Here is a 14,649-nt window from a genome sequence, read left to right as displayed (position 1 = left end):
AATTCCTGGAGCCTTGTTTTTCGCCAATGCCTTCAGAGCAGCTTGGACTTCTTTCTTCAGTTCCATCGGTTCCTGATCACTTGGGACATTTGTTTTTACTCTTTAGCTATTGAAAACCGTACTGGAATAAATTGTTTTGTAGGTAGATCTTTTGAATTTTTGCCAATGTATGTTTAAGTTTGGAAACCCTGGTGGCGTAGTGGTTAACTGCTATGGCTGCTAACCAAAAGGTCAGCAGTTTGAATCCGCCAGGCGCTCCTTGGAAACTCTACGGGGCAGTTCTACTCTGTCCTATAGGGTCGCTATGAGTTGGAATCAACTTGACGGCAGTGGGTTTGGTTTTTGGTTTTACGTTTAAGTTCTATCTCCAGGAATAAGATTACTGTGACAAAGTATAAATGCTGAAATCATTTTACAAGATATTGCCAAATTTTCTTAGGGGTCGTTCTGTTTGGCAGGGACAATATAAAAGAGCTCCTGTCTTCCACAGCCTCACCAGCAGGGGGTGCTGTCAAACTTCTGGATTTTTGTTGGTTGGCTGTGTGAGAAAGGGCCCCTCTGTGTTTTTCTATTCTCTTGCTGTGAGTGGGTTGCGGGGCCTGTTCTATCACTCAGATGTTCTTCTTTGTTAAGGGTTGTCTCAAGGCAGCCCAGAAAGGGTATTTCTAGGAAAAGTGATTGTTCTATTTTGTTTTTAATACTTTGGTAGATGAAATTCTCTTGTTATCACCATCTCCTCAAAAACTAAAAGGAAAATTACCATGGCCCTAAATAAAGGGGGATAATCTCGAGAATTTCTAACAAGCTGGCCTTTTAGTGGTTTTGCAGCTAATATTCAGTGTCAGAAACCAAACACCCATGTGTGGTGCTCCACTACGACCGCCAATGAGCACACAGCTGAACTCGATCCTTGTCTGTCGGGGACACCGGCATGTGCTCTGGATTCCAGGGTGAGTGCCTGCTGCCCCTCTGCTGCAGTGCCTTTCCGTGTCCCGTCACCTTCCTGCTTCAGGCAACAACACTCCTTCCCAGGGGAGCCTCCTGACCACAGCCCAGCCCTCCGCAACATCCCTGTAGTGCCCTGCATTCCCTTTCCTGGTACCAGCCACCACGTGAGGACACGCATGTCTATTCTGTTAACCTGGGCTCTCCTGGCTGGTTTTGCTCATGGCTGGGTCCCCAACACCTAACACACATGAACATTCACTGAGGAGTGGACGGGAGGACAGAGCATCTTCCTCAAAGCTGTGGTCACTGACGACTCTAGGCAGATGCCAAGTCACCTCAGCCCCCACCTAAGAAACTCCAGGGCTTCATGAAAACCACACTTCAGAGTAATAGTCACCATGACTAAAACCTGCTAGTGAAAAATATTTATTTTATACACTCAAAAAAGAGATTCTTATGGCGCTTGCTGCTGAGGGCCAGCGTTCACCTCCTTCCTGGGCAGTGGTCTGCGTCACTGTCCAGAAACCGTGAGCTCCTGTTGCTCCTGGTAATGGACACCACCCACCACGGGGCTGAGACATTGAGAGAGTCAAATCCTGGGCCCCAGGGTGGCCACACCAGAGCTGCTCGCAGCCTGATTCTAGGGCAAAAAGAGTAGCCTGTGACCAAAACCACTGCAGCTGGCAGGTGCTGTCCCCTGGCTGCTGTCAGAGGCCTCAGGGTCACCCCACCGCTGGGACCATCAGTGGTGTTTGCTTCTCTTCTTGGTGCTTTTAAATCCCCGTGATGCACCTTGACCGAAACAGATGGTGGCAGGAATTCTGGAAGGGAAGGTGTTCTGTTCAGTGACTGCATTTCCCTTGCAAACATCAGCCGCTCATCACAGCCGTCTGTGTGTGCTTTCTTCTTCCCTGAGCCTGCCCGCTTCTTCAGCACCCCCACCCCGTGGGGACCCTCCATACTGTGGGACACCCAGGCCTGGGAACAGCCCCTTCCAGCTGTCTTACGCTCCCCAGACACTCGCTCTGGGAGGTGGGCCAGGAGGGTGGCTCCTGCCACCACTCTGGGTGCAGACTCTCTGCTGCTGCCCACCCAAAGTCTGAGTGCCCCAGCCTTCAGGACTTACTCACAGGCCAGATCCAGGCAACTGACAAGCAGTTAAGGCACAGGCAAGCTCAATTTCTATCGGTTTGGGTTGTTCGGTGACTTTTCCATTTGTTAAACATTTTTCCCAAAATTGAGATTAAAATCAACTTTAACCCGATAAAATCACATTAAATACTAGAAAGACAAGCCCACAGTTTATAACAGAAATAATCACAATCCATTTCCTCCACGAGAGGCACAGTGCTCTGCTTCCCGTTGTTTCAGGGCTTTCAAAAATGGAGTGCTCCAGAAACCAGAACATTCGGGCTCCTCCCTGCAGCTGAGGCTAACATGCTGATACTCAGTCAACCCAGGACTCACGACTAGTCCAGGAGGATGTCCGATACCACTGACCTGTGGCTGTAGGCCCGCCTCTCTGGGAGCCCTGGTGTGGCCCAGCTCTCACCCGCAGGCACTGGGGAAGGCGCCACACGTTCGTCAGAGGAGACCTCCATGATGTCCTCTTCTGACTGCTCGCCCTGACCCGCTGGGGCTTCTACCGACATGGGCACCGTGGCCCCCTGTGTGGCTGCGCTGCAGAGGAGAGAGCTGTGAGCAGCAGCTCCCCATGGAATCAGCCCCCACATCCCCGTCTTCCCCTGAAACAGACTCACAGAGAAGAAGCTGCGTTTTCTTGCAAAGATATCTTCTTGCTATTTTGGCACAGTCTAATTTTCAAATACCAGGAAAAGGAGAACTTCTAGCGCAAAGACGTAAGTGTTTACGTAACAGACAGCATGTTTATATATCTAAGCATAACTCATCATTTGAAAATCAGTATTTTTATGGGGCCCTGTGGTAAATACCTACCAAAGGTGCCAAATATCTTTCCATGACAGTGAAAACCTCCCTAAAGTAACCGGAGACCATCAGATGTTTGCAGCCTCATCCCTAACACTGTCCACAAACACTGGTATGGCATTGTGGGCTTTTCTCCAACCTAAGTTGTCTTATTCTCCAGTCCTTGCAGTGTCCCTGTCACACTGTGTTCTCTCAACTGTTTCATTTTGAGCAGCAAATATTGTTTGGGGAAATATGTTAGTCTCAAAAGCCTTGGATGAGTGTAATTTTTAGATTGTTACCAAGGTTTGCCTGAAAAAATCAGCTAATAAAAAAAGAGAGGGCGAGGCGGGGCCAAGATGGCGGACTAGGTAGATGCTACCTCGGATCCCTCTTGCAACAAAGACTCGGAAAAACAAGTGAATCGATCACATACGTAACAATCTACAAACCCTGAACAACAAACACAGTTTTAGAGACGGAAAACGAACAAATACAGGGAAGCAGCGACTGTTTTCGGAGCCTGGAGCCAGCGTCCCAGTCAGGTAACCTTGGCGCCGGGCTTCTGGGCCCAGGGGAGCTGAACTCAAAAATCTTGTGACGGCACAAACAAGGGGCGCAGCCCTACCCCCCTGAACTGAACCCGGGAGGGGGCCCAGCCGGTCCACGCAGGTGGCGTGGTGACGCGGCTGGTGGGAGAAGTCCCCGGGAGGCAGTGACAGGTTTTGGAGCCGGGAGTGCAGCGTCCCAGCCGGGGAACCTTGGCGCCGGGCTATAGACTGGGCGCTGTCACGGCGCAAGCATGGGGCGCAGCTCTACTCCCCTGAACTAACCCTGGGAGGGGGACCAGCCGCTCCGCAGGGGCAGCGCAGCGACGCGGCTGGTGGGACGAGAAGTCCCCAGGAGGCAGCGACTGATTTTGGAGCCGGGAGTGCAGCGTCCCAGCCAGGGAACCTTGGTGCCGGGCATTTGACTGGGCGCTGTCACGGCGCAAGCACGGGGCGCAGCCCTACTCCCCTGAACTAACCCTGGGAGGGGGCCCAGCCAGTCTGCAGGGGCGGCACGGCAACACGGCTGGCGGGACGAGAAGTCCCCGGGAGGCAGCGACTGATTTTGGAGTCGTGAGTGCAGCGTCCCAGCAGGGGAACCTTGACGCTGGGCTTTGGACTGGCAGCGGAGGATCTGACCGCAGCTTCAGCAGGCCAGACCCCCAGGGGCAATCTCCACACAGCCAGCACACATAGGCGACACGCCCCTCGGGAATCTCAGATAAAACAGTCATTCCAAGCAAGACAAACAACTTTGGCTATATTCCAAGGTGCTACTCTCCTATCTCTCTGAACCCTCCCCCACCCTTCCCAGGCGGCTTCATTAACATTGGAATTTCCTGAGCCAGAGGGAGAACGGCTCTGGCTCCGTGGCGGCTTTGCTTTTCCCCCTCTTTTTTTTTTTTTTTTGTCTTTTCCTAACACATTCTTCCAGCCTGAGAGAAGGAACCACAAAAAACCCGGGGACCAAAAATCCATCCCTAATTGGACTAAAAACACAGAACCAGCTACAGCCAAGCATATATGATCCAAATCTCGGACTTTCATCCTTACAGGGAAGAGGTGGCAGTTATAATCCAAAGGCAGTTCTGAAAGGGATCTGACTGCATTTTTTTTTAGCGGATTTTCTGGAAAAACAAGTTTCCCAGGTCTGATTTCTCTGCTTATTCAACAGAGCCCTAACTGACCCACAACAGGGAACTGAGGGCTGAAGCTCCCCCCAGACCACCTAGCCTCTTGCCTTAGGGGTCTAAGGAGGGTGACACCTACCAATCAGTAGAGGTACTTGCATTGGGGGCCTTAGGTACAGCTGCAGTGCCCTCCCACCAAGGTGCTACAGGAATAGAGACACACCCACCTCACTGACACTTGGGGGAAGCCTGTCAGCATCCTGCCCCCCCCTGGAGGGTGAACCCCAGCTGCTAATAGAAGCTGGTGCACACAACTATCACCACTACTTCTCGAGGTGGATAGGTGTTAGGGTGCAGCACACACTTGATGACCCAAAATCAGATTCTACTCAGGAATAGTGAATAGACTCAGGCATATATATCTGGCAACAGCCCAAACCAGCTGGTAATAGGTCATAAGTAAGTCAAGGGCTACAACAAACAAGACAGCACAATCTAGTAGCCCATCCACGTATACTGAAAGAAAACAAAACAAGATAAGACTCAGTGAGCAACTATAGAATAAACCACTACTATATCTTTTTTTTATGGCTTGGAGACAGCAGTCAATATCAAACCACATAAAGACGCAGACCATGACAGCTTCTACAAACCCCCAAACAAAAGAATCAAAATCTTTCCCAAATGAAGATACAATCCTGGAATTATCAGATACAGAATATAAAAAACTAATTTACAGAATGCTTCAAGACATCAGAAATGAAATAAGGCAAACTGCAGAAAAAGCCAAAGAACACACTGATAAAACAGTTGAAGAACTCAAAAAGATTATTCAAGAACATAGTGGAAAAATTAATAAGTTGCAAGAATCCATAGAGAGACAGCATGTAGATATCCAAAAGATTAACAATAAAATTACAGAATTAGACAACGCAATAGGAAGTCAGAGGAGCAGACTCGAGCAATTAGATTACAGACTGGGAAATCTGGAGGACCAGGGAATTAACACCAACATAGCTGAAAAAAAATCAGATAAAAGAATTAAAAAAAATGAAGAAACCCTAAGAATCATGTGGGACTCTATTAAGAAGGATAACTTGCGTGTGATTGGAGTCCCAGAACAGGGAGGGAGAAAACACAGAGAAAACAGTTGAAGATCTGCTGACAGAAAACTTCCCTGACATCATGAAAGACGAAAGGATATCTATCCAAGATGCTCATCAAACCCCATTTAAGATTGATCCAAAAAGAAAAACACCAAGACATATTATCATCAAACTTGCCAAAACCAAAGATAAAGAGAAAATTTTAAAAGCAGCCAGGGAGAAAAGAAAGGTCTCCTTCAAGGGAGAATCAATAAGAATAAGTTCAGACTACTCAGCAGAAACCATGCAGGCAAGAAGGGAATGGGATGACATATACAGAGCACTGAAGGAGAAAAACTGCCAGCCAAGGATCATATATCCAGCAAAACTCTCTCTGAAATATGAAGGTGAAATTAAGATATTTACAGATGAACACAAGTTTAGAGAATTTGCAAAAACCAAACCAAAGCTACAAGAAATACTAAAGGATATTGTTGGGTCAGAAAACCAATAATATCAGATACCAGCACAACACAAGGTCACAAAACAGAACATCCTGATATCAACTCAAATAGGGAAATCACAAAAACAAATTAAGATTAATTAAAAAAAAAAATACTCGTAACAGGGAATCATTGAAGTCAATATGTAAAAGATCACAATAATCAAAAAGAGGGACTAAATACGGGTGGCATAGAACTGCCATATGGAGAGTGATACAAGGCGATATAGAACAATACAAGTTAGGTTTTTACTTAGAAAAATAGGGGTAAATATTAAGGTAACCACAAAGAGGTGTAACAACTCCATAACTCAAGATAAAAGCCAAGAAAAACGTAACGACTCAACAAACATAAAGTCAAACAACTACGAAAACGAGGATCTCACAATTTACTAAGAAAAACGTCTCAGCACAAAAAAGTATGTGGAAAAATGAAATTGTCAACAACACACATAAAAAGGCATCAAAACGACAAAACTAAACACTTGTTTATCTATAATTACACTGAATGTAAATGGACTAAATGCACCAATAAAGAGACAGAGAGTCTCAGACTGGATAAAGAAACACGATCCGTCTATACGCTGCCTACAAGAGACACACCTTAGACTTAGAGACACAAACAAACAAAAACTCAAAGGATGGAAAAAAATATATCAAGCAAACAATAAGCAAAAAAGAAGACGAGTAGCAATATTAATTTCTGACAAAAATAGACTTTAGACTTAAATCCACCACAAAGGATAAAGAAGGGCACTACATAATGATAAAAGGGACAATTGATCAGGAAGACTTAACCATATTAAATATTTATGCACCCAATGACAGGGCTGCAAGATACATAAATCAAATTTTAACAGAACTGAAAAGTGAGATAGACACCTCCACAATTATAGTAGGAGACTTCAACACACCACTTTTGGAGAAGGACAGGACATCCAGTAAGAAGCTCAATAGAGACACGGAAGACCTAATTACAACAATCAACCAACCTGACCTCACTGACTTAAACAGAACTCTCCACCCAAATGCTGCAAAGTATACTTTTTTTTTCTAGCGCACATGGAACATTCTCTAGAATAGACCACATATTAGGTCATAAAACAAACCTTTGCAGAATCCAAAACATCGAAATATTACAAAGCATCTTCTCAGACCACAAGGCAATAAAACTAGAAATCAATAACAGAAAAACTAGGGAAAAGAAATCAGATACTTGGAAACTGAACAATACCCTCCTGAAAAAAGACTGGGCTATAGAAGACATCAAGGAGGGAATAAACAAATTCATAGAATGCAACGAGAATGAAAATACTTTCTATCAAAACCTCTGGGACACAACAAAAGCAGTGCTCAGAGGCCAATTTATATCGATAAATGCACACAAACAAAAAGAAGGAAGAGCCAAAATCAGAGAACTGTCCCTACAACTTGAACAAATAGAAAGTGAGCAACAAAAGAATCCATCAGACACCAGAAGAAAACAAATAATAAAAATTAGAGCTGAACTAAATGAATTAGAGAACAGAAAAACAATTGAAAGAATTAACAAAGCCAAAAGCTGGTTCTTTGAAAAAATTAACAAAATTGATAAACCATTGGCTAGACTGACTAAAGAAATACAGGAAAGGAAACAAATAACCCGAATAAGAAGCGAGAAGGGCCACATCACAACAGACCCAACTGAATTAAAAGAATCATATCAGATTATTACGAAAAATTGTACTCTAACAAATTTGCAAACCTAGAAGAAATGGATGAATTCCTGGAAAAACACTACCTACCTAAACTAACACATTCAGAAGTAGAACAACTAAATAGACCCATAACAAAAAAAGAGATTGAAACAGTAATCAAAAAACTCCCAACAAAAAAAAGCCCTGGCCCGGACGGCTTCACTGCAGAGTTCTACCAAACTTTCAGAGAAGAGTTAACACCACTACTACTAAAGGTATTTCAAAGCATAGAAAATGACAGAATACTACCCAACTCATTCTATGAAGCTACCATCTCCCTGATACCAAAACCAGATAAAGACATTACAAAAAAAGAAAATTACGGACCTATATCCCTCCTGAACATTGATGCAAAAATCCTCAACAAAATTCTAGCCAATAGAATTCAACAACATATCAAAAAAATAATTCACCCTGATCAAGTGGGATTTATACCAGGTATGCAAGGCTGGTTTAATATCAGAAAAACCATTAATGTAATCCACCACATAAATAAAACAAAAAACAAAAACCACATGATCTTATCAATTGATGCAGAAAAGGCATTTGACAAAGTCCAACATCCATTTATGATAAAAACTCTTACCAAAATAGGAATTGAAGGAAAATTCCTCAACATAATAAAGGGCATCTATGCAAAGCCAACAGCCAGCATCACTCTAAATGGAGAGAACCTGAAAGCATTTGCCTTGAGAACGGGAACCAGACAAGGATGCCCTTTACCACCGCTCTTATTCAACATTGTGCTAGAGGTCCTAGCCAGAGCAATTAGGCTAGAGAAAGAAATAAGGGCATTCGGATTGGCAAGGAGGAAGTAAAATTATCTTTATTTGCAGATGACATGATCTTATACACAGAAAACCCTAAGGAATCCTCCAGAAAACTACTGAAACTAATAGAAGAGTTTGGCAGAGTCTCAGGTTATAAGATAAACATACAAAAATCACTTGGATTCCTCTACATCAACAAAAAGAACATCGAAGAGGAAATAATCAAATCAATACCATTCACAGTAGCCCCCAAGAAGTTAAAATACTTAGAAATAAATCTTACCAAGGATGTAAAAGACCTATACAAAGAAAACTACAAAGCTCTACTACAAGCAATTAAAAAGAACATACTTAAGTGGAAAAACATACCTTGCTCATGGATAGGAAGACTTAACATAGGAAAAATGTCTATTCTACCAAAAGCCATCTATACATACAATGCACTTCCGATCCAAATTCCAATGTCATTTTTTAAGGTGATAGAGAAACAAATCACCAACTTCATATGGAAGGGAAAGAAGCCTCGGATAAGCAAAGCATTACTGAAAAAGAAGAAGAAAGTGGGAGGCCTCACTCTACCTGATTTCAGAACCTGTTATACAGCCACAGTAGTCAAAACAGCCTGGTATTGGTACAACAACAGGCACATAGACCAGTGGAACAGAATTGAGAACCCAGATATAAATCCATCCACATATGAGCAGCTGATATTTGACAAAGGCCCAGTGTCAGTTAATTGGGGAAAAGATAGTCTTTTTAACAAATGGTGCTGGCATAACTGGATATCCATTTGCAAAAAAATGAAACAGGACCCATACCTCACACCAAGCACAAAAACTAACTCCAAGTGGATCAAAGACCTAAACATAAAGACTAAAACGATAAAGATCATGGAAGAAAAAATAGAGACAACCGTAGGAGCCCTAATACAAGGCATAAACAGAATACAAAACATTACCAAAAATGACAAAGAGAAACCAGATAACTGGGAGCTCCTAAAAATCAAACACCTATGCTCATCTAAAGACTTCACCAAAAGAGTAAAAAGACCACCTACAGACTGGGAAAGAATTTTCAGCTATGACATCTCCGACCAGCGCCTGATCTCTAAAATCTATATGATTCTGTCAAAACTCAACCACAAAAAGACAAACAACCCAATCAAGAAGTGGGCAAAGGATATGAACACACACTTCACTAAAGAAGATATTCAGGCAGCTAACAGATACATGAGAAAATGCTCTCGATCATTAGCCATTAGAAAAATGCAAATTAAAACTATGATGAGATTCCATCTCACTCCAACAAGGCTGGCATTAATCCAAAAAACACAAAATAATAAATCTTGGAGAGGCTGCGGAGAGACTGGAACTCTTACACACTGTTGGTGGGAATGTAAAATGGTACAACCACTTTGGAAATCTATCTGGCGTTATCTTAAACAGTTAGAAATAGAACTACCATACAACCCAGAAATCCCACTCCTCGGAATATACCCTAGAGAAACAAGAGCCTTCACACAAACAGAAATATGCACACCCATGTTTATTGCAGCTCTGTTCACAATAGCAAAAAGCTGGAAGCAACCAAGGTGTCCATCAACGGGTGAACAGGTAAATAAATTGTGGTATATTCACACAACGGAATACTATGCATCGAGAAAGAACAGTGATGAATCTGTGAAACATTTCATAACATGGAGAAACCTGGAAGGCATTATGCTGAATGAAATCAGTCAGAGGCAAAAGGACATATGTTGTATAAGACCACTATTATGAGATCTTGAGAAATAGTATAAACTAAGAAGAACACATACTTTTGTGGTTACAAGGGGGGAGGGAGGGAGGGAGGGAGGGAGAGGGTGTTTTACTGATTAATTAGTAGATAAGAACTGCTTTAGGTGAAGGGAAGGACAACACTCAACACATGGAAGGTCAGCTGAATTGGACTGGACCAAAAGCAAAGAAGTTTCCGGGATAAAATGAATGCTTCAAAGGTCAGCGGAGCAAGGGCGGGGGTTTGGGGACTATGGCTTAAGGGGACTTCTAAGTTAATTGGCAAAATAATTCTATTACAAAAACATTCTGCATCCCACTTTGAAATGTGGCGTCTGGGGTTTTAAATGCTAACAAGCGGCCATCTAAGATGCATCAGTTGGTCTCAACCCACATGGAGCAAAGGAGAATGAAGAACACCAAGGTCACATGACAACTAAGAGCCCAAGAGACAGAAAGGGCCCCATGAACCAGAGACCTACATCATCCTGAAACCAGAAGAACTAGGTGGTGCCCGGCCACAATCAATGACTGCCCTGACAGGGAGCACAACAGAGGACCCCTGAAGGAGCAGGAGATCAGTGGCATGTAGACCCCAAATTCTCATAGAAAGACCACACTTAATGGTCTGACTGAGACTAGAGGAATCCTGGCGGTCATGGTCCCCAAACCTTCTGTTGGCACAAGACAGGAACCATCCCCGAAGACAACTCATCAGATATGAAAGGGACTGGACAGTGGGTAGGAGAGAGATGCTGATGAAGAGTGAGCTAATTATATCAGGTGGACACTTGAGACTGTGTTGGCATCTCCTGTCTGGAGGGGGGATGGGAGGATAGAGTTGGAAGCTGGCAAAATTGTCACGAAAGGAGAGACTGGAAGGGCTGACTCATTAGGGGGAGAGCAAGTGGGAGTACGGAATAAGATGTATATAAACTTATATGTGACAGACTAACTTGATTTGTAAATGTTCACTGGAAGCTCAATAAAAGTTAATAAAAAAAGAAAAAAAGAAACACAGGTAAAAAAAAAAAAAGAGAGAGGGAAGGGGACACCTAGGTCGACAGGCACAATAAAATCTATTAAGAAAACATTCTGCATCCCGCTTTGGTGAGTGGAATCTGGAGTTTTAAATGCAAACAAGCAGCCATCTGAGATGCATCAGTTGGTCTCAACCCACCTGTGGCAAAGGAGAACGAAGAACACCAAAGGCACAAGGTAACTACGAGCCCAAGAGACAGAAATGAACACAGAAAGCAGAGACTACATCAGTCTGAGACCAGAAGACCTAGATGGTGCCCGGCTACAACCGATGACTGCCGTAACAGAGAACCCCTGAGGGAGCAGGAGAGCAGTGGGATGCAGACCTCAAATTATCGTAAAAAGACCAGACTTAATGGTCTGAGACTAGAAGGACCTTGGAGGTCATTGTCCCCAGACCTTCTGTTAGCCCATGATGGGAACCACTCCCAAAGCCATCTCTTCAGACAGGGATTGGACTGGACTATAAGATAGAAAATGATACTGGTGAGGAGTAAGCTTCTTGGACCAAGTAGGCACATGAGACTATGTGGGCACCTCCTGTCTGGAGGGGAGATGAGAAGACAGAGGGTGACAGAAGCTGGCTGAATGGACATAAAAATACAGGGTGGAGCAGAGGAGTGTGCTACATCATCACAGGGAGAGCAACTAAGAGTACATACCAAGGTGTATATAAGTTTTTGTATGAGAGACTGACTTGCTTTGTAAACTTTCACTTAAAACAATAAAAATTAAAAAAAAAAAAGGCAAGGAAACACTGCACAAATTTAACCATTATTTCCAGAGGTGTTTCCCCACAGTTTGAAGTATTGGATGTTATTGTGAACAAATTGTGTGTGGCACATTCTAGAAAATAACATGGCTGCTAAGTACTTATGCTGTCGTGTTCGTGAACACACACCACAGGACAAATGAGAAACCGGAGGGCCCAACATGAGGGGTTCACGGCCTGGGACACAACCACAAGGACCGCAGTGGCCATGGCTCCCTCTGGAGGCTGTCTCCGCACGGCATGCCAGTGGCCCAGTGTGCTCCACAGAAGGCAGGTGTGGGCCAGAGACGTATGAGCCAGGAGAAAAGTGGGGTGCTCCTAAAGGACTAAGGGGCCCAGGGCAGACTCGGAGGACTGGACCAGAGTCAGTCCCAACACAGAGCCTGGGCAGCCAGAGGCTCCCTTCCTGCCCTCCGTTCAGTGAACAGTCACACAAAAAATAAACCCCTACTTGTCTAACGTCCTCTAGCTAATAACCCTTGGTTTTCGGGTTTCTGTTACTTGTGGCTGAATCTAACAGTGAACAATGACAGGCTCTTAGCCATGGCACCTACATCCTAGTGTGGGAGTTAGGCAACAAGCTTCTTTTGGAGACAGGGAGTGGATACACACGGTGGTGTGGGCATGGCAGCACACACCTGGCATTGCACATACCCTCTGCTCTTCTTGGGCTTATCAAACCGGAAATCTGCAGGGTACAGGTGACGCTTTACCATGTGGTCCTTTCGGTCTCGGCTGGTCTTGAATTTCTCCTCACACCCTTCCACCAAGCACTGGTACTGAAACAGAACGTGCCACTCTACCATCATAACCCTAGACCCCCCCCCCGCCATGCTTTCATTTCTGGGGAAGCATATGATCAGACGTGTCGGGCAGGAAGGGACCCCTGGCCTTGCCCCCACACCCCTAGGATGGGAGGGACACCGTGACCCTTGGCTACTGTACCCAATGACAACACGGTGACCCTGGCACCAGACCACACTGGCTCCAGCCCCGTGGCGTGGCCCACTGCTCACCATGTCCTGCCTCTCAGCCAGGATCTGGAAGAGAGCATCATGCCACTCCACGATGTGGCTGTCCAGCAGGTGGCCGGAGGGGAATGCCCGCTTGCAGAAGGAGCAGACGTTCCTGTGCAGCACGTGGTAGTGGTGCTCGTAGCCCTCCAGGGTATCAAACACCTGGCAGCAGCCTGCCACCTGGCAGGTGAACTCTGGCACCCTAGGTGGGGAGGGCAGGTCTCACAGAGGCGCCCCTCCATCAGTCAGTGACAGAAAGCCCTGTTTGAATCTCCTGCCAACAGTTCTCCCTAAGCAGTCTCATGAAGCCTTCTGCAATTCAAAACCCCACTTTTCCCGCATTAGATGTTCATAAACAAGGTAGGAAGTGGGGGAGACAGCTACGCAAACCTTGGCACAGTGGTTCAGGGCACAAGGCACTTCCCAGGAGGGTTAAAGGTAAGTGTGGCAGAGCCCTGGTGGCGCAGTGGTTAAGTGCTCAGCCGCTAACCGAAAGGTCGGTGGTTAGAACCCACCGGCTGCTCCTCCAGGGAGAAAGATGTGGCAGTCTGCTTCCATAAAATTTTACAGGCTTGGAAACCCTATAGGGCAGTTCTACTCTGTTCTATAGGGTCACTGTGAGTTGGAATCGACTGAACAGCAACAGGTGTTTCCAGTTTTTTTGGTGGCAGAGCCCGGGCGGAGAACTCCTGGAGCACCCAGACCTGATGCTGATGTAGGCAGGCCTGCAAAGCAAGGGCACAGGAAGGGGGCTTGGGGCAGAGGTGAAAAGGTTACGAGGTGAGGGCAGAGCGTGGGTGTGGGGTAAGTGTGGGGCGAAGCGCCAGCGTCGACAGCAGAAGGCGGCGCTGTGGGCGCTGGAGCTGCTCACCTGGGCCTTGCGGGGGCCTCGGCCACCTGCATGAGCACGTCCCGTAGATAGAGGTGCCGTTGCACGTCCCCATCCTGGAATAGACAGGTGCCGTGGGGCGGGGTCAGAAGCCTTCCGGCCCCGCCCCGCGTGGCGCTCCGCCCCCTGAGACCTCGGCCCCCAGCTGGCAACTGCCCGGACGCGCGCAGACTCAGAGACGCACAGGGACACACGGACACACACACACAGACGCGCACACGCTGCGCACCTCGAAGAACTCGTGCTCTCGCGGGAAGCGGACCCGGCGCGCCACGAAACGAAAGGGCGCGGCCCCCGCCGCGGGGTCTCGCACCACGGGCAGCGGCTCGGCGGCTCCGGGGCCCTCGGCCAGGCGGGCGCGCAAGGCGGGCGGCAGCTGCATGGCCGGGCACCGCCTCTCCCCCTGCCTGCCGGCCACCGTCCGGAGCCGGACGTGACGTCGCGCGCATCACTTCCGCCGTCGCTGCGGGCTGCGGCGGCTCGGGGCGGGGCGGCGCTGAGTCGGCGGTGA

General features: G+C 46.4%; 2 protein-coding genes across 3 annotated transcripts in view; one reads left to right on the top strand and one right to left on the bottom strand.

The window, feature by feature from the left end:
- Positions 1-861: 861 nt before the first annotated feature.
- On the bottom strand, positions 862-14,520 carry ZNF511 (zinc finger protein 511). 2 transcript variants are annotated; one of them, XM_049854720.1, is made up of 6 exons: positions 14,368-14,520; positions 14,121-14,194; positions 13,250-13,451; positions 12,888-13,012; positions 2,449-2,628; positions 862-1,769 (listed from the first exon to the last, which is right to left on the bottom strand). In XM_049854720.1, the coding sequence occupies exons 1-6, from the start codon at positions 14,518-14,520 to the stop codon at positions 1,691-1,693; spliced, it is 813 nt and encodes a 270-aa protein (XP_049710677.1). In that variant the 3' UTR covers positions 862-1,690. The 2 variants fall into 2 exon arrangements, with proteins under 2 accessions (XP_049710677.1, XP_049710678.1); XM_049854721.1 differs by lacking the exon at positions 862-1,769 and having other exon boundaries at positions 2,454-2,628; positions 12,872-13,012.
- Positions 14,521-14,649, top strand: part of TUBGCP2 (tubulin gamma complex associated protein 2) — a 29,786-nt gene continuing 29,657 nt past the window's right edge. Inside the window, exon 1 of the mRNA XM_049854709.1 lies at positions 14,521-14,645. The gene's annotated coding sequence lies outside the window, so the exon portion shown is untranslated. The remainder of the gene's footprint in view (positions 14,646-14,649) is intronic.

Source organism: Elephas maximus, chromosome 16 (assembly GCF_024166365.1).
Source record: "Elephas maximus indicus isolate mEleMax1 chromosome 16, mEleMax1 primary haplotype, whole genome shotgun sequence".
NCBI lineage: Eukaryota > Metazoa > Chordata > Mammalia > Proboscidea > Elephantidae > Elephas > Elephas maximus.
Note: the sequence above shows the minus strand (reverse complement) of the source record. Positions and strands in the feature narration are given on the sequence as shown.

Coding starts and splice junctions, on each gene's coding strand:
- ZNF511 (XM_049854720.1), bottom strand. CDS start 14,520: ATGCAGCTGCCGCCCGCCTTGCGCGCCCGCCTGGCCGAGGGCCCCGGA. Junction 14,195..14,367: donor GAGAGCACGAGTTCTTCGAG/GTGCGCAGCGTG, acceptor TGTCTATTCCAG/GATGGGGACGTGCAACGGCA. Junction 13,452..14,120: donor GAGGCCCCCGCAAGGCCCAG/GTGAGCAGCTCC, acceptor CTCCCCACCTAG/GGTGCCAGAGTTCACCTGCC.